General features: G+C 39.2%; 1 protein-coding gene across 13 annotated transcripts in view; it reads right to left on the minus strand.

Annotated features, from left to right (window-relative positions):
- The window catches only part of pnpla7a (patatin-like phospholipase domain containing 7a), a 55,485-nt gene that overhangs the window by 20,051 nt on the left and 15,992 nt on the right, over positions 1–19,442 (minus strand). For 2 of the 13 annotated variants that reach the window (XM_061698431.1, XM_061698430.1), the window contains exons 25-36: positions 18,413–18,595; positions 18,211–18,329; positions 17,827–17,983; positions 15,990–16,106; positions 15,799–15,868; positions 14,616–14,732; positions 14,368–14,516; positions 14,101–14,253; positions 13,892–14,011; positions 12,068–12,152; positions 9,528–9,643; positions 4,577–8,592 (exon numbers count right to left, since the gene is read on the minus strand). In XM_061698431.1, the coding sequence (XP_061554415.1) occupies positions 8,479–8,592; positions 9,528–9,643; positions 12,068–12,152; positions 13,892–14,011; positions 14,101–14,253; positions 14,368–14,516; positions 14,616–14,732; positions 15,799–15,868; positions 15,990–16,106; positions 17,827–17,983; positions 18,211–18,329; positions 18,413–18,595 (1,500 nt within the window). In that variant the 3' untranslated portion in view covers positions 4,577–8,478. Of the gene's footprint in view, positions 1–324; positions 464–3,014; positions 3,110–4,576; positions 8,593–9,527; positions 12,153–13,891; positions 14,012–14,100; positions 14,254–14,367; positions 14,517–14,615; positions 14,733–15,798; positions 15,869–15,989; positions 16,107–17,826; positions 17,984–18,210; positions 18,330–18,412; positions 18,596–19,442 lie in introns of those variants that run through there. The other 11 variants (XM_061698429.1, XM_061698427.1, XR_009769912.1 and 8 more) reach the window with 10 other exon arrangements.

Raw genomic sequence — 19,442 nt, forward strand, 5'->3', positions numbered from 1 at the left:
CGTACAGAAACATCCTAGTCTATAATGAATTTGGAGAAACAGTAAATGGTCATGTATGTGTGCTCACTGCAGTGTAAGCGAATTTACAAGCTTGTTAGTGGTGACATAACTCTTCCTAACAGGGTAGCCAAGCAATCTCATTACTGGTCCACAATCACCTCCGAGACTAACGACGTTCGCATCGGCTCTGGGTTCGACCCGTGTGTGTGTGTGCGTGTGTGTGTGTGTGTGTGTGTGTGTGTGTGTGTGTGTGTGTGTGTGTGTGTGTGTGAGGGAAGGCCTTCCTCCTACGTGACATCCATGCCTATCCCCACCTTGGCTCACCTTGCTACTGCAGCAGACCAATTTTCTTCCCCTCACAGCCTCCATCGTCCTTCCCTTCCCTCTCAGGCGACGTATTCCTGCTGCGACGCTTAAGCCAGGTGAGTCAGCGATTGAGAGGTTGGTGGAGAGAATGTTTCGACTGGATGAAAACAGACAAAAGAGGAAATCACAAGGATAAAGTTTGGGGATCAAATGAGGACGCTGTGAGTTTTGGTGAGAAAGCTCGTCATGTATCCACCCAGCCAGTTTCGATAGAGCTTGTCCTCATTAAGGTCATGCGGCATGCCTAAGCTGGAAAATATCGCAGCTGACTTTGGGCAACCGCAGAGGTACACCCTTTACTGGTCGACAGTCAACTGCAGGGCACATACAGTGGATATAAAAACACACACACTAATATATCACATCACAAAAAAAAAAAGTACAATTAGTAGGAGCTATAAACTGTAATTGACAACAAATTATTTTTGAGAGGCGAAGTAAAAAAAAATAAACCGGGATAATGTGATTGCTGAAGTGCGCACCCTCTTATAACTGGGGATGTGACTGCACTCAGAATTAACCAATCACATTTAAACTTCTTAAATGGGAGCCAGCACACAACTGCTACATTTAAAGTGTCTGATTAAACCCAAATAAAGTTCAGATGTTTACAAGCCATGGTCTTCCACAGTACATTACATATACACAATGTGGAAAAGGTTTTTAAATGATTTAGCTTTGTCTAATTTTTTTTATATCACATAAACTTGCCATTTGAACATTTCCATATTCACTGTAGGGACAAAAAAAAAAACATTGACTAACATTCAAACCTATGGACAATTTGGACTCTTCAATGAAACAAGGGTGTTTTTGGAGTGTGGGAGGAAGCATCAGCACATGAAGAAAACGCACGTAAGCACGGAGAGAACATGCACAATTCCATACCCAGATTGTCGAAACTGTGAGGCAGACGTGACAACCATTACACTACCATACAAGCCCCTATACCGCTGAGCCCTTTCTTTATGACTTTATCAATACTTTGAAATTCCTGTCCCCAAAGACGCACCATTGCTCTCCAAAGCTGCAAAACAATTGTAGGTGCCGTAAAAAGGCAGATTTTTTGTTGTATATTTATGACTACACTGTGTATGTGAGCGTCTTTGGTGCAGTGTTAGCACATACTGCAATGTAAAGATATTGGGAAGCCTCCAGTGGGTATAGCTAAGCTTATTACAAAAGTGAATGAATAAAGGGAGCAAGACCAGCATTGGCTGTCCTCCCAAAGGTGGAGAGATGGATAGTTGTACTCTTGCTTTTCTGAAAATAAAACACGCCCTTGCTGGAGTCATTCATGTCTACAGTGGCCGAGAAAGAAAGTGGCAAATGAGGATGTCACAAGAAATGAGTTGACGCAAGTAGCATACATGAACACGGACACTTTTTTTTTTTTTTCCCACTTCAAAATGGCATCGCACATTTTCCATTCAACTTCATATAATTCACACAATCATCTAACGTAGCTCCTTTTTAGTTCATCAAACCATCATTTTGGGTTCTCTTTGTAGATGTGCTGGTTGATCATCTGGACCACCCCCGAAGAAATATCATATTTTGGGTTAGAAATATTTTTTTTTGACACAAGCCCCGGAACTTTTCTGGCAAAATAAAGATGATTCTGATTCTTATAACGCGTACAATGGCAGCTACGTCAAATATCCTGCAGTGATCATTTCCGATTGACAGGTTTTCTTTTGCGCTCAAATCTCCGAATTTGCTTTACAGGTTCTTTTAATAGCATTATTTTGGTGGACATAGATGATGCTCTAATCTATTGGTAAACAAAGCAAGCTTTCAATAGAGACAAGATTATGTGTGCATGTTTATTGCACAAAAACACTCTAGAATTCTGAATCTTCAATGCATCAGCAGCCAATTAACGAGCACACGAGGGGGAAAGAGGCCACTGAGGGCTAGGAGAGACAGGAAGCAGCGACTCAAAACTGGATCAATATATATTTTTTATAAATAAATACATAAATAAATAAAAAAATTAAAAAAAGGGCAGCCCCCCCCACAAAAAAAAGAAGCGGTGAAAAGGAGTGAGGCCTGCAGGAAATGAGTATTTTTCGACTGAAAGACGACAGACGGCAGTGAACACAGGGTCAATATCACCGTGAAGTGTCTTTGGTGTCCTCATCAGAATAACTCAGTTATCAAGGAAATATAACAGAATAATGAAAGTCTGAGGTCTAATTATAAGTGGTCACACACTAAAATGAAAAGTCTCTTAGTATGCGTTTACTTCATTTTATACCATTTTCTCCATTAGATGTGGCATGGTATGTCCTTCACACTGCTCTGCTAACGTGTAATTAGTGGTTAAAACTTTATTTTATTTTTATTTATTTTTACATGACTTTATTTATTATTTTGATCATGTATTGTATATTCCTCCAATGGCTGAAACAGTTGCTAGGTGCATAGAATATATTTACACTTGTTTCATCACATTATGTGTGCAGATGGATGTTGTCGAGCTTAACATGTCCACCCTGTCATAATTAACTATCAACTGATATAAACCTTTCAGAAATTTCAAATAGATTTGTTAAAGAGTACAGTCAGCTTCTAACTGAATCTTGTTACTAAGTGAAGGTGATCAAGTGTTTATAGAAGGTTAACTAGAGCAGTGCAAATACACACAAATATCCCTGTGTCTACCTTTCCTTGGCACGCTTTGTCGTCCTCCACCTGTGTTGCATTGCCTGCCATCCTTCTCCTTGTGCCTACGGGCCATCTGAGAATGGGGACAAAAAGGACTGAAACAGGTGAATGGCTCACTTTTGTTTGCATATTAATGTGATGTAAGACAGCACAAAAACAATGCAAAGATCGTCTCGAGAGTCTTTAGAAATAAAGGCTGTGACCCGCGTGTGGGAGTGAAGGTTAGATATTCTGTTTTTAGAGAGAACTGCAACATGTGAGGTCGACATGGAAACTAAGTCGCAACTGTTTCCTTCAGCCGTCTTGCAAGCTGCTGATATACATGTGAGCATCACACTGATGTACAAAATACATCACTGGGGGTGCTAACAGTTGCTAAAAGGAGGTTCAGTGTGGTTTGCTCAACAGAAATATTCCGATCCCAGTGACCTGTATAGTGTACCTTCACAAAGGTGATTTTCTATACAGCGATGGTGTATAATTAAACAGTTTTACAGAAGTGGAGAAGTACTTTATCATTGAAGGGGGAGGAAACAGTTTAACTTAGGAGGTATGAATCTTTTTTTTTTTTTTTTTTTTTTTTTTTTTTTTAAGTTCGCCTTTATACAGCAAAATTAATTTGAAATTAAAGCAGTCATTGTGTGATACAAGCTTAAACTTTCAGCTTTTAATTCAGATGTTTTAAAAGAATGTTATTTTCCATTCTAGGCTAATTATTTTGTACCACCATTTTCAGACAGTTGACAAGTTTGCAAGGCACAAACCACGACTACCATTCGTGAACATGAGAGACAGATGACATCTAAAAATGTTCTGGAATCAGATTCTTTGAGAGACAAAACCAATGTCAAGTTGTATTATGATGGGAAGAAAAATTGGATTAAGAGGAACAGCTCATGATCCAAAGCATACCACATCATGTGTTAAACATGGTGGAGGCAGTGTTATGCCATGGCCATGTACTGCATGGCTGCTCAGTGTTTATTGATTATGTGACAGCTGACAGAAGTAAGATGAATTGTGTGGTGGTATGTATCTATGTGTATATATCCTAACATAACTAATAATCTAGATGTTCCCATAGATGACTGCAAAAGCAACTAAACACGTATGCAAATAAAAGGAATATTCTTTTTTAGCCAAGCCAGTGGTTTGGTTTCAAGCCAACTGAAGTTGCTATTTACTTAAAAAGTAAAAGCTACAAAACCCACAAACAAGCAGCAAATGAAGGCGTGGATGTCCATGGGCTGCAGACTAAACGCACTCGTTGACTACAAAGGCTTTGCCTCCAAGTATTAAACATTACAGTTAGATTTACAAGTAGGTGACTCTGTACCAACACTTCATTTATACACATGATGCATCAGTCTAAATTCTGAAAAGCCGTATTTTTATGCAAGTTCAATGAAAAGCTGAAAGTCTTCACTTCAACCACATTGCTTTATGTCAAATGAATTGAAGTGGTTTGTAAAGGCAAACTCATAAAACCTGTGTCATTGTCCAACAAACAGTGTAAACACCAAAGTAACGCAGCTTATTCCTTCAATTGAATCATTTATTTATCATATACAACATACAAATTAAACAATAGTGATTTTGTTAGTAATACTTCATAATCAAAGTCATACAATACAACATAATAAATACTCATTAAGCAATGGCGGGAAGGCATACTGGTAAACACTGTGTGCTTATCAATCAAAGCAAAAGGCTAAATGAGGGCACAAGTGGTTGTGTTTGTTTCAGTCACCTGGCGTACTTCCACACTTGGCATCAAAGTCTCATCCATCACCGTTTCAAACAAACATTCACTGTGACCAAAAACATCTATTTCTTTGTGCTTACTTTTTTTGGAAACACCCCAAACATGCAAAACACACCAGAAGTAACAACCCCTTGGCTCCGATTCAATTGGATAGAAAAAGTCTACACGTCCTTGTTCAAATGCCAGCATTTTGTGATTTTAAAAAATGAGACCAAGATAAATCACGTCAAAACATTTTCCACCATTAAGATGGGCAATACTTTGTACGACTCAATTGAGAAGAAGAACAAAATTGAGATAGTGATGTAAAAATAAACTGTAGAAATGTGGCTGCACAAGTGTGCCCACCCTCTTGTATCTAGGATGTGGCTTTGTTCAGATAACATTAATTTTACTTCCCGTCTCAAAACGGTTAAAAGAACTGTTCAAATCGAGTTGTACAGGTTAGTCACATAAATGGTGGAAATTATTTATCTTGGTCTCATTTTTTATATTACAGAAACATGGCATTTGAACAGAGGTGCGTAGACTCTAGATCCACTGCAGCTAGCATCAGATGTGATGTTTCAACAGCGCAACCGCTAAGGTCGCACAATTTGAAATTAGGCAAATTTTTTCGGGGTAAAGGCGCCTCTAAGTTAACACAAAAGGTCAGAGTTCAAACTGTCTTCGTGCAGGACATCACACAAAGACTTCGGTTCCGCCTCAGAGTCGTAACTGAGACTGCGCCTTTTAATACGGTGCGCCCTATATAGGGTCGTGAAAATACGGTAATCCAAAAGAACAAGCCATAACAAATGGTATTAGTGAAGATGTGCAGGACAAAACTAGAGGTATTCTATAAAAGGCCTAGTTAGGCTTATGTTCTGCAGTTTTTAAACTTTTTTTTTTTTTTTACAACTGAGAAATCAAAATTAATTTCATAAGGCTGCAACGCAACAAATTGTGCCTTTAAGACAGTTTTTATGGTTTACAGGTTGTGCACTTGTACAAAAGTAGTGTCACTTAAGAAAACTGTTCACAGTTAATAAAGCCTTTATGACGACCACAGTGTGATCTTGGAAAAGACTGTTTGTATTCCTTCGTATAGGACATTTTTTTCTGAATTTAAGGTGGGGGGATGGGGGGTAAGTCCTGTGAATGACTGTGTTTTCATCTTAGAGGTTGCATTGTTCTTGGATAAAGCGCTGAGCTCTTAAAGCCCAGTATTAAGGCATTTATTTAATAAATTACAGTAATGAAAAATATTCATGCATTTGACATCACACTACATGTAGTAAGGAATTGAGAAACACATTGATGGAACAACAGCTAATTGGGTTAGACCCCTTATTCCCTCAGAATCTTTATTTTTAATTTTAATCAAGAAATTTTAGGCAATTCTTTGTGCGACTTTGTGGAAACAGCTTGCGGAAGGCCCTCGCTCAATGTTCTTGTCGATCAAGGATAACAATTGCCACCGACACATTCCAAAATCTTGTTGCAGATAGTCTACCGAGCTGTTATGGTTGCAAAGAAAGGGAAGAAAGACCAACTCCAACTTTCTTTTTTCTACATTCTGTGAATGTGAGTCTGGTATCCCAATAAGTTCTTCAAATGTTTTCTCATCAAAACTTAATTACAAGGCTGCAGTGAGATTACAAATTTAATTAGCTAATAAATTCTTAATTGCGCGTTTCTTCGAGAGGATTAGCACAGCAATGCAATCTTACATGTAAACTAAATGATCGATGATGATTGTGATGACAAATGCTATAAAAATAGTGTAACATGGGGAGAGTGATCAGTCTAGAAAGGCTACAACACAGATAAATCAATATTTGCATTGAAGTGCATGTCTGGGATGCTCGGCGAGCTACTTTTGCCTAAAGGCTGAGGTTCTATGTTCTCTGTACGGTTTGTCCACACTGTCACCATACATTGGAAGAATAAATCACACATGGCAAGTAAAGGTGGTGCAAGACCACAAAAAACAGTCAAGTAAATCTAAATCATTTTTTCAGTAACATTGTCTAACCAGCAAAAGGTTGGAAGCAAAAAGGCATTCTGTATTGGAAGATATTTTTTCGGCTAAGCCTAAACCCCTACAACCTTATAATACAACTTTATTCATTAAGAGGCAACAGCAAGGCGTTTGTATTTTCTTTTTTGTTTTGTGTGAATTCTGAGATGAGGAAAAATGGGCAGTGTCAGCTAAATTGTAGCTGTTACTATTTTTTTGTCCAACTTTTCCACTCAGTCTTCAAGTATGGCACAAAACGTGGTTTCCCCAAATAACAAAAAAAAAAAACCTGCATACACTGGCACTTTTTAAACAGTAAATTGAGAGAATAAACAAAGGAGTATTAAAAAGCCATTTGCACAGAAAAATACAAGGCAAAATGTTACAAGAATATATGAGAATAAACAAAAAGTTAACCGTTGTGAAAATAAAGTTGTGAAGTTATGTGGAAAAAAGCACTAATGCTGTGAAACTAAAGTTGTAAAGTTAATAAAAAGTTGTAAAATCCAGTCATTTTTTTTTTTATAGCGCTCGTCCTCACTAAGGTCGTTGGTGACTTTCACCGCTGACTTTGGACGAGAGGCGGGTACACCCCGGACTCTTTTGAAGTCTTCAATTATCCTAATAAAACAAAACAAAAAACGCAAGCATGTGGACAACATGCAAACTCCAAACTGGAAGATCAGAACAGAGATTCAGAACTGAGGCAGACGTGCCACTAGGCTACTTTGCTGCTTAAATTGTCATCTATATGTGTAGCTTCACCGCTTGTGTGCAAATATTTCTATAGTTCTAGTTCTCCAGTAGCTCGTCAATGGCGTTTTACATTGTGTGTTTGCATCAAACTAGCAGAGATTCTTAAGGCAAAGTTGTGCGGTTGTTTTAAATAAGAAATGTGTAATTGTCTTTGCTTTATATTTAGTTTCACAGTAAACTACAATTGGTTATGGCAATAAACAGCTTGACGTCTCTTTTTTGTTTACTAACTGCCAAACTACTGCTTGTTGTGAAGTGAGTTGAGAAAAAAAACCAAACAAAACAAAAAACGCCTGAAATCTCCAAAAACTCTCCTAAGTCACTGTATTTGATTTTAGTTGTGTTAGTTTAAAATTCCAATACGCACAGTAATATTTAGGTCAGTGTTAGTGCAGTGGTTCAATCCCATGGCAGCATGGGTTCAGTTCCCACTCTTGAGTGAGATTGTAAATGGTTGTCTGCCTCTATATGTGCCTTGTGGTGGATTAGCCACTAGTCCAGGGTGTAGTTAGTCCACCATTCGCCCAAAGCTAGCTGGGATCGGCTCCAGCTCCCTACAACGCTGAACAAGATAAGCGGTTACAGAAAATGAATGGATAGACTGTGACAGAAAGTGCTTTTAGTGAGCTTTCACTGAGTTTCAGTCATAATTCTACGACTTCTCAAGGTAATCGTTTTTTGTCTTTTCAGTGTGGCCCTAATACTCTTTCATATAAATTACCTTGTGACACTATTGCAATTTCTTCGCTTCTTGACTGATGCGATCCATTCAAAGTTAAGATTATCTCAATATGAGAAACGATGATGGTTGGGAATGAGCGAGACGACGCTGAATGCAGGTTAATCAAGAGTCACGTGGTAGAGAAAGGAGTGTAAATGAGGCCAACGGTGGTCTAATGTTCCTTCGTTATTGCACTCATCACTTGGCGGAACGTTTAGAAAGTACTTCCTGATTGGCTGAGATACTCAGTGAGTGTTCGTGGTCGGAGACTGCATTGACACGTCGAATACTTCTTTCGTCCAGTTCTTCATCCTGAGGATTTGCAACAAAGTTCATTAAGAGGTCTTAACATCATAAAAAGAGACACAATTGTCCATTTTGAATTCATACTCTATGTACTGTGATGGTGATTTCAAAACAAACAATTTCATGAATAAATTCCCTCACTTGTAATGGGTCCCAATGGGAAAAGAAGTTGCATTAAATGTAACAAAATATAATGACTATTATTTGTTAAATTATATATCAATAGTATCATTAAATACGATGTTGAAAAAGTCAGAAATTAATAATTAGCATTAATTATAACGTTTAACATTAGGTTAGAAGTTTTTTTTCAGAAAAATGTATTACTCATAAATAATTTATATATATATATATATATATATAAGAAAGATTAATTTAACTTATCTAAAAATTTGACAAAAATAAAATGGAATTTTTTTTTTTACTGCAATTTTTATAGCATCTGCGTGAATAAAGTTGTAATGTCAGATAAGTTAACAATATTAATAAAGTCATATTACAAGAATAAAATCGGAACATTAAACGATAAATGCCATATTATTAGGAGACTAAACTCAGAAGAAATGTGTTTTTTTTTTTTTTTTTTTTTTAAATGTTGAAAGTGATTTTTTTTTTTAATCAAATCAAAATTATGATTTAACAAAAATAAAAATTAAGAATGTTTTTTAAAGTTACAAAATGAAATAACTCAAATGATGACAAATATGTTGAATTCCAATGCGTGGCCTATCAAGCGTTTTTTTCTTTTCCACCGTATAAGGTTTGGCTCCCTCCAAAGCAATTTGCGTATAAATAATCTGATAATCCAGTACATGTGAGGGACAGTTTCCGTTTTAACTTAAACTACTTGCTGTCAAATGTGCCTTAAAATTGTGAACATGTGACTCAGCAGTTGTAGTGCTTGAAAGAGATCACCCGCCCGTATAACCGGAGGCCCGCACCGTGTCCGCAGTCTCCTCCCCTTCAGTATGCTCTCCAAAGTGACCGTATAGCTCCAGGTCAGACAGTGCGCTCTCCACTGCCTCCTCGTCATAGTCAGTTTGGTAGTCTGACTCCTCTGACGGGGAGGGAGGTGAGGACAGGAGAAAAAAAAGATCACATTGTGGAGCTGTTGGAGAAGCGGGGAAGCGTGGAGAAGGGGACAGATGGAAGTGAATGTGCAAGTGAAGTCAGAAGAGCAGAGAGGAATGAGAAACAGTCTATGATTGGATGAATGCACACCATTGCTGCAGTGAAACCAAGTATGGCACTGATTGCTTTTGCTTCATTTGGAAATATGGTGGAACCTCTAAAGTCAAACGACCTTGAGGTTTTAACCATTTTTTGTGAAAATAAGACCACTTCAGAGTCACACAAGAGGCCCGCCGCACCCGAACGATGCTGAAATGTCAGGTAGTTTAAGCAACTAGTTTTCATTAGTGGTCAACCATTGGCAACTAGTTTTGCTGCATTTCAAAATTTGAGACGCGGGTGACCGGTGTTGCAATGTCACAATTGTAACGGGCAATCACAAATGTCATGATATATCACATGAGCTTTCAAAACAAAAATTTCCTTTCTGGGTATGACGCGAGATCCAGCCAGTCGCTGCTGAGCCGTACCAATACAAAATATACTGTATATCTTGTGATTTACAGTAACTCTGAACTATATTAATAATTTCATATGTACTACCTGTAGTTCAAATGCAAAGCGTGGAGACTCTGTCGCTGAAATGCACGAGCGCTTTCACAACAAAAATTACGTTTGAGTATGAAGCGAGATCCAATTGGCCACTCACAAGCCGTACCAATACAGTAATATAATAATAATAAAACTAATAAGAATAATATCTCGCGTCTTATAAAAATCACTGTAGAAAATGAATTGATGGTTGACTAATTTTTACTCTTTAACAATGTCACATCTACAACTCAACTCACATTCAGTTTCGCTTGAGTGCTTGATTTGTATGTCTTGTACAGTGAAAAAAACAAACACTGCATAACTTGAAAACATGTAAGGGATGTAATTTGGGATGTTAGCTTTGATTCAATGAAAATGATATATTTGCTGTATCCTGAAAGTTTTAATTTCATGTAAACCATGTTTGAAAGTTGGAACAATCACCCGTGTTAGTCAAAACATTAGGTCTTGTTAATTTAGCTTAAGTTGGTTTAAAAGCACGGCAGCAAGTTTCATTGCTCATACACATTCATGCTTCACACAATGCACCGGCTTTTAGTGTTGTTATTTAACAACGTTTATGGCGTTTTCTGGTTTATTTGAGAGAAATATATACGTTTAAGAAGCAGCTCCTCCCGTCCCCAGTAGGCTAGCGTCTACCTGGCCTGAACTCTCCGGACAAGTGTGTTGGATTCGAGGGCTAATATCACGTCCAGTCAAGGACAGATACACGCTTAAAAACAAAGAACTTGAAACTAGCCGTAACGTTACCAAAATGCAAAGTTTATTAAATGTTCTTACCAATGTCAAGGTCGCTCCTTCCAAGTCCACAATGCACGCGCAAGAAATTCAAGAAAATCCTTTGGTCAAAATGAAATATTTCAGTAAAGCAGCAGCAGGAAATTTAAATTACAGTTAAGTAAAAAATAAATTTATGTCACTTGAAAACAATTTTTATTACAATTGAATAAAAGTAAATTAAAGGAATGACAGCTTTTTTTCCAGTGTAAATAATGGATGTTAACTCACTTAAACTGACTATGCAGTTTTTTTTTTTTTATATAATATCAAACTTTTGGCTCTAGAATAAATTTCTATTTCCATGATTTCGTATTTTAAAAAATGTTTCAGAAAATCTGAACAAATCCAAGACCCCTGAGATTCAGAATGTCACCAGTGTTTTGGGGAAAATAGGCCTCTCTCGTGGCAGAAAATTTTAGCTTCGTCCGGTATCACGTTGGACCTAAGTCCACCAAGTATCAGAAAAAAAAAAAGAGAGAAGAATTTATGTCTGAAGTTACGTGATGTAAGCAGACCAGCATTCTACACACCTTTACTAAGTAAGACTTAGTAAAGGTGTGTTTTATTGTTTTTGTTTTACTTACAGTGGTTAACATATTTTCACGTTAATCAAGGAAGTTAAAAAGTTATTAAAAATGGATTGCCTGTACAGTTTTTTAATGACCCAAGAACACATTATTTGTATTGTCATAATTTCCTATACAAAAACTTTTATCCAACGAAATGGGAGGTATATCGGCTTCCGGGAAGGGATTGTGTTAGACCTTGGTGGTTTCACTGTAAAAATTTACAGTTTTTGTCTTTATTTTTCACATGCTGGTTGCAAGAAGCAAGAAGTGAATTAATCGAGCACTCTCTATAGAAAAAGGACGAAACAAGGATATAGAATAGTATCCGCATGCATGCATGCATGTGTAATATGACTGTACTTGGATTTGCACATGCTAAAATGAAATAGGATGACTTCAGGTGGGGAAAATAAAGTGAATGCTTGTGTGTGAGTGAGTGGTTTTACCATCTACCAGGGCAGGTTTGACAGGCTCAATGCGGGATACGATTTCAGCCAAGTCAGTAAAGGAAGCGTTGGGGCATGTCAAAACCTGAAAGCCACAAAGACAAACTTAGTGAATGAGGAATAAAAGGCACAGACCTGCGCCAAGGCTTACACATGCATCACGTAAAAATTCAATGACTACTATCCATCCATTTTGACTGGAGTCTTTCACAGCTGACTGCAGTGATACGAACTCTGTATCGGTCTATCGTGGTGAAGAAGGAGCTGAGCCGAAAGGCAAAGCTCTCGATATACCGGTCGAGCTACGTTCCTACCCTCACCTATGGTCACGAGCTGTGGGTCGTGACCAAACACAACGAACAGGATCGAAGAAACAAGCGGCCGAAATGAGTTTCTTCCACAAGGTGTCCAGGCTCTGCTTTTGAGATAGGGTGAGAAGCTCGGTCATCCGGGACGCCTCCCTGTTGGGGTGTTTCAGGCACGTCTCACCGGGAGGAGGCCACGGGGACGAACCAGGACACGCTGGAAAGACTATGTCTCTCAGCTGGCCTGGGAACGCCTCGGGATCCCCCCAGAAGAGCTGGACGAAGTGTCTGGGGAGAGGGTAGTCCGAGCTTCCCTGCTTAAGCTGCTGCGCCCGCGACCCGACCCGACCCGAGATAATCGGAGGAAAATGGATGGATGGATCTCTCCATACATTTTCTATAGTGCTTGCCCTCATCTCAGTCGAGGTTGAGCTGGTGCCTCTTCCAGCTGACTTTGGGCAAGACGCTGAATACAACCCCTGGACCGGTTGCCAGTCAATCGCAGATCACATGTAGACAACCATTTCCACTTACATTCACACCTATGGACCACTTAATGAGTCTTTAGTTAACCTAACAAGCATGTTTTGGGAATGTGGGAGGAATTCATTTGAAATTAGCTATATGGCCAATCAGACTGTAGCCTCAACCCTTAATAGAGCACTCATTCAAGTACTTAACCCAAGAAAACTTTCAGTAACAAAATAAAATATTTCATTTTACTTTGTTTTTCATTGTCTTTACTATTCAAATTTGGTTGCTTTCCTTTTCAATGGCTACCCAAAAGGGGTTTGTGATGTGGGGAATCACTGTGCACAATTTGACTGTTTTAATTGTTTTTTTTCCATTTTCTCTCAGTGTTAGGAAATGCAACGCAAAACTACTTTTTCTTGACAAAGAAAACATGGCGAAACCACTATAGGTCGCATCTGTTTACCCCCAAAGAGTCGCAAGAGTCTCATTAACTGCATGTGTGGGATGGCTATTGTTTGAAATAAATGTGTGGCAGAAAGAAAGAAAACACGATTTATATATAAAACATTGTCAAAGATGATTCTTTCCAAGCATGTATTTCTGCCTGCACTATTGTTCGTTTGCTGCAGTTGTGACGACAACAAGAGTCCACTTTCGTTCTTAAGGCATCAGAAAAAGTAGTAATAACATTTCAGGCTGACTAGACCTTTGTAACAAAAAGTGTATTTTTGGTGCTGTCTGATAGCAGGTCAGATAACAATATTGTGATTTGTGATATAACAGAAAAAAAAAGCCACCGAGAGCCCTAAGCTGGAGAGCTGCGAGGCACTTTTGGCGCAAAAACAGAGTGCAGCATAAAAGCTGATTACAATTGGTCTTGGAATGATGGGGAAAAAAAGCCAATTATTGATGGAACGCATCATCAAAATGTCAAGTCTGCTTGGTCCTGCTGGAATTATGTATTAAAGCGCAGCACTAAAAATCCAGCCATAAAGGATTGTGATGTAAGACACAAAGAAGGCCAAGTGACCAAATGGGTTCTCACATTGTTCTTGCATTGCGTGTTGTGAAACTCCTCCTGGTGTCTGTCTTTCAGCATTTTCTCCACCACTCCACTGCGACTCCACACATCAAACACAGTCTTGCCGTGCTGGTATCCCACCTCCTAACGTGACACAGACGTGTTTTTTTGTTTGTTTCTTTTAATGAATTAAAACAATTAACCACATGATGACAGCGTTTACATAAACATACAGCAATCTCATCGAACTTCCCAAACTCCAGCGTCCGGTATCTGTCAATGGGGGGTCGGATATACTCGCAGTAGTCGCTGTTCTTCACTGACTCCAGGTGTCGAACGCAGCACACGTAAGCCAAGCGGGTCTGAATCTCTGCCATGTTCAACACCTGAGCACACACACCAGTGAGAAACGGCTCTAAAATTAAACCTCCTCCAATGAAAATTGCACTCATAAAGCCCAGCTTAGGTCAAATATATTTATTTTTGAATCAAACCATTACCTTGACTTTCTCTGCTAGGGGGTTGAGGCGTTTCCATAACAGCCACCAGCCTGACAGCGAATCGCCGTAATTAGTGAGGTTGGTTTCATCACGGCTGCCCACGTCGATAGCTATCACCACTTTGGCCCCCATGGAGCGTGCGACATCAGCTGGCAGTGACCAAAAATAATATGAGTTGAAATCGAGGTGAAAGTTGAAAAGGTCTTTGAAGAGATAAAAAACTAAGGTAGGTACATATCATGAAAGACCTGGCAGGTTGTTGATGTAGCCTCCATCCATAAGCAGGTGTCCATCTTTCGGGTCACAGAGAGGAGGCAGATACCCTGACAGAGACATGCTAGCACGAACATACCTCCATAAAGAACCTTAAAATGAAAGCAGAATAGTTTAATGCTTACACCCTGAACAACTGAAATATAGCCCTCTAACCTCAGTTAGGGGCTTTCTTCCATTTCAAAATAGTTGTGGGAAACAATGAACACATATGGACAGAACCACACTAACAAATAGAAGAGAACAAGGTTCTCCTGTATTTATCAGCACAATTTTATTTTATTCAGGTGACTGAGGGCAGCAAGAAAATGGACCGCTGCAGCTAAATGGAGACTGCAGAATATAATACTGCAGAGTCCAGAGTTATGGCACTGCAACAGGGTAAACTTGAATTATTATGCGTGTTAATTTTTGTTAATTTTTAGCAGTGTATCCTGAAATGTGACAATGACAACATAGTACCTGTTGTTACCAAAGGAAAATCAACAACTGTGAGTAGAACCCCGGCAAGCAATTATTATTATTATTATTTTTCTTTTTTAAAGGTCCCATATTTCATCAAACCAACTTTTTCTAGTATTTGGGTTATATTGGTTCTATGGTCCCTCAGTGAAATATCAGATACATGAAATATGAATTTAAATCATCCATGCATTCCTGAGTTCCAGACGTTTTTCTGTCGAGAGGCCTGAAATCAGATCATTTGAATTTCTCGAGCTTATCTGCGTCACGAGCGAAGAGCTGCGCCTAAGCCAGCGCTGTCAACATAACAAACACGTACAAGTGGGTCTTCGACATGGAAGCAACCAATCAGAGGAAAGGGGGCTGTCTTAGCCAAATATGGACAAAGCGGATACAAAACTGGGTCAAACAGAAGTAGCTGTAAGAGAGGCCTTTTCTGGACACTTGTATGACAAAACCAAGTTGTTTTTCTAATGAAATTGACACTTTTATACTAAGTCCATGTTAGAGAGTCACTCTATGGAGGTCTAAACAGCCTAAATATGGGACCTTTAATATATTTTTCAACTTCAGCCAAAGGTTAGGTTTCAGTGTTTGTGTGTACACAGGGAAGAAAATATTGTTGGCGCAGACAGACTTTCTTTGCACCCCAGAATGGGTACCAGAGTTTGTGTGGACGTAGCCTTCGACACCTACCATCAGTGTGCACTCTCATTGCAGAGGCACTAATGTCAGCTGTGATATTAAAATATGGTATCCAAAGGTCCTGTATGCACAAACACAAACAGGTAGCAGGTTTAAATTCTTCATCTTGGCACTAGTCAATCCTCCTTTCTGTAATTTGTTTGTCATTCTATTGGAGCGGCATTCGAATCACTTCATCTCACCTCAATTTGCTTGCTCTTAAAAACATTGCTGATACCAGAGTTGAAGGCCGCGCCAGAGAACATGGAGGTGACCGGGTATGTTAAATCTAGAACCTTTTTGAAAACTGAAGTCATTTCCTACATGGAGAGAAAGTGAAAATCAGGGTTGTTTTCTTCCTTACCAAACAGAAACAGCATTTACTCAAGCTCAGCACTTTCATTTAATGTAGAGTAGAATCTGCCATATTGTTTATGGGATTTGTTTCCATTTTTATTTCTATTACCAGATGCACGCAAGAGCTTACCGCCGGGCTTCTTAATGTACTTTCATTACCTACGTTAAAAAAACGTTTTGATTTTTTGTCCATCCCCCCTGGCTGAGGATAAGAGACTCTTGCTAAAGTAGAGCTCATGCTTGCACAGTCACGAATCAGCACCGAGGACACAGCCATAGAGGGACGGGACAGATAGAATTGACCCGTGAGGTCTCTCCACTTGCAAACCTAAATGCAGCATACTGCAAAAACCCAAATATAGTTGCATTAAAAGAACCAATGCAACCTTCATATGTCATTGGAGTTGAAATGATTTCCTGTTAAGAGGCACCTTCACAAAGATGTACTGTCAACATCCTGTAAAAAGTTACAAAACAAAAAAAGATAAAACCACTTGAAATAATTCTCTCGGAGGAGGAGCCGAATATTAATGTGCTCATTCAACCCACGTAAGCAATTTGTTTGCTGCATTCATCTTTATGGAGATGATTTCAAGTATAGCATCAAGGGAGAAATCCCCAAGCACTGCAAGTCAACCAGCATGACGCAAATTCCCGAGGACGATGTGATAATCATCAAAGTTTCACCATAATTCATTCCAGCATCTTCACTTAATGAAGATGGAAATGGGGCTTTAAATGGCCTTTTGGTGTATGTCTGGAATATGACTTGGGATGCTCTCTGGTGTCATGATTAAAATATGGCTCCCTCCTGGCTTTAAGATATGATGGGGGTAACTAAAGTGTAAATACACAGAGAGCTCGGTTTACGAAAGGACTGACATTTCGAGGTGACAAATGGCATACAATCAACTATGTAGCATAGCAATGGAAGAATACGTCGTCATGTGACGTTGTTTCATTTGATTGTCATTTGACTTTATTATGACTAAAGTAATGACACGTATATTTGTGGTTCACTAGTCGCAAATTTGCGTTTTTCATGTGGAACTCTCTATCGCCAGCTAATTGCTGCAAAACATTTTTGTGCTCTTTCGGAAACGTCCTAAGATGCTACAAGATGGCGTTAAAGCCCAGTCTAAATTATAAAGTAGCAGTAACAAGAACATATGTTTAAGTGATATATAACTTGCATGTCGGCAGAGCTGGGTAAGTTCCGTGACATTAAGTGAAGTAAGTTTTTGGGTAAATTTTACTTGTCAGAGTAGTTTTAATGCAAAATACCTTTTATTAAGAGTATTTTTGGTAAGAAGAAACACTAATTTTACTGTTACATTGAGCTCCATTCTGAAAGCTACTCGTATTTGCATCTGCAGGTATTTATTATTGTTTGCGCAATATATTTTGGTTCATCAGACCGACTTGTGTCACATCAGTCTGTTTCTCCAATTCACCATAACTACTAATAACATTTGAATAATTGAACGTTGTTCAAATGGAGCCAGGAAGACACGCGACCTCAGCAAAGCAGGGTTTTCAAAGTGACTTATTTATGTGAAACTTGGGAGAAATATATATGTAACTTACAGATAGGCACCAGCTCACTCACGGTGTACTTCTACATAAATTCGGTTTAGGTGGCCGCCATATGAACGAGGTGGGCCGAACCTGTAAAACTCTTACCATTGCCCATTCTCGAGCCCTCATCCTCATGCGGCTGTGGCTGCGGTCCTCGGCGTAAAGCGCCCCCAACAGAGAACCGATAGAAGTGCCGCCGATGAGGTCGACTGGGATGCCGGCTTCACAGAGGGCTCGAAGGATCCCCACCTGAGAACAACCTCTACAAAACAAGGCAGGGAAACACAAGACCCAAAGGGATGATAAAGATGCAAGAATAAAATAAATTGTCAAGTTAATATTAAAGCTGAACTAAATCCCCATTTTTTTTTTTTTTTTTTGCAAGTATATGTTGCGTATGACATCAGTAGTCTAAACACGGTATTCTGATTGATGTTGCGCTCATGGAACAAGAATGAAATACATTAATTCATCCACAGTGAGCTGTACCTGGCCCCGCCTCCACCCAGGACGAGAGCAATGGCATTCCCAGTGAGGACTCGGGCCAGTCGGGAAAAATCTGAGTGGCGGTCTGCCGGCTTTTCAAACACACGTTGATACAGCTCCAACTGAAAAAAATAGTTGGGAAAAGTAGAATATGAGGTGTGTGGATGCGGGATAAGACTACTGGATATAATGAATCCATTCTCACTAGTTTGGGCAGACTCCTCTTGGAGAACACCCGTCGTGGACATGATAGATGAAGGTGTCTGGAGATCCAGCTCCGCATGTTAAGCCATTCCACAGTCCCCTTGGGAGGGGGGCCGTCTTCTTTGTGAAGCAGCACCAGCTGCTTCTGGGCGCGCACGGCACTCCCTTCCAACATGCGCTCCAGCTAGAGGGACAACGTCAATATTTTACAGGTGCTGCAGTGCTCACATGAGCGGAATAATGACTAGTGACTGTTTGCAGGTAAAGATTGAAGGTGTTAAAAGTAGAACAAAAATACAGTAACTGCACAGGTGCTACCTTGAACTAGATGTGTGTTTTCAAGGCTAAATCGTGTGTATATGTGCGTGTTCCCAAAAGATCATATCCTCAGCTGTGACTCATTTTGTGCCCCATCAAATATTGATCCGTCTTTCCGTTTCTTGCAGCATCTCTTGTTAAACGTGGACACATTTCTTTATTTCTGTTTGCCCAATTCCCCTCCTGAGAAAGCAATTACTTCTCCATGTGCTGGACATGCACTACTGTTACTCATTCATAATATCCATCTGCTGCAGCATGCTATGCCCCAGGGTAAAAAACATACCCGCCGCAGACGGTAGGTCCATTACGCTGGCTAAATGTGTATTATCATGATTCAAGAAATTACGAATCAGAGAGAGATCCCACAGCTATCATATAAGAGTGGATATCATTTGCCAGTTTAAAAAAAAAAAAAAAAAAAAAAAGTGAATTTGATGTTTTTTTTCTGGGTTTTTTTTTTTTTTCTGTTCTGTTGAGTTTTTTCTCCACAGCTTACCTCCAGATAAGCAAAATTCCACTGATTAGCTGTAGTAAAACTTGCCATCTGATTACGATTAAACTCCTCTACAGCTACGTGGCAACTTGTTTGTGCAGTCACAATTGAGACAGTGCCGTGAGGTGGTTTGTTTTTAGTTTTCAAAGCTTGTAAATATTCCATCTTAGTGTTTTATTTACATAGGTACATATTTCCTTTGTTCCACTTTTTCTCA

This window comes from Phycodurus eques, chromosome 15 (genome assembly GCF_024500275.1).
Source record: "Phycodurus eques isolate BA_2022a chromosome 15, UOR_Pequ_1.1, whole genome shotgun sequence".
In the NCBI taxonomy this organism is placed as follows: domain Eukaryota; kingdom Metazoa; phylum Chordata; class Actinopteri; order Syngnathiformes; family Syngnathidae; genus Phycodurus; species Phycodurus eques.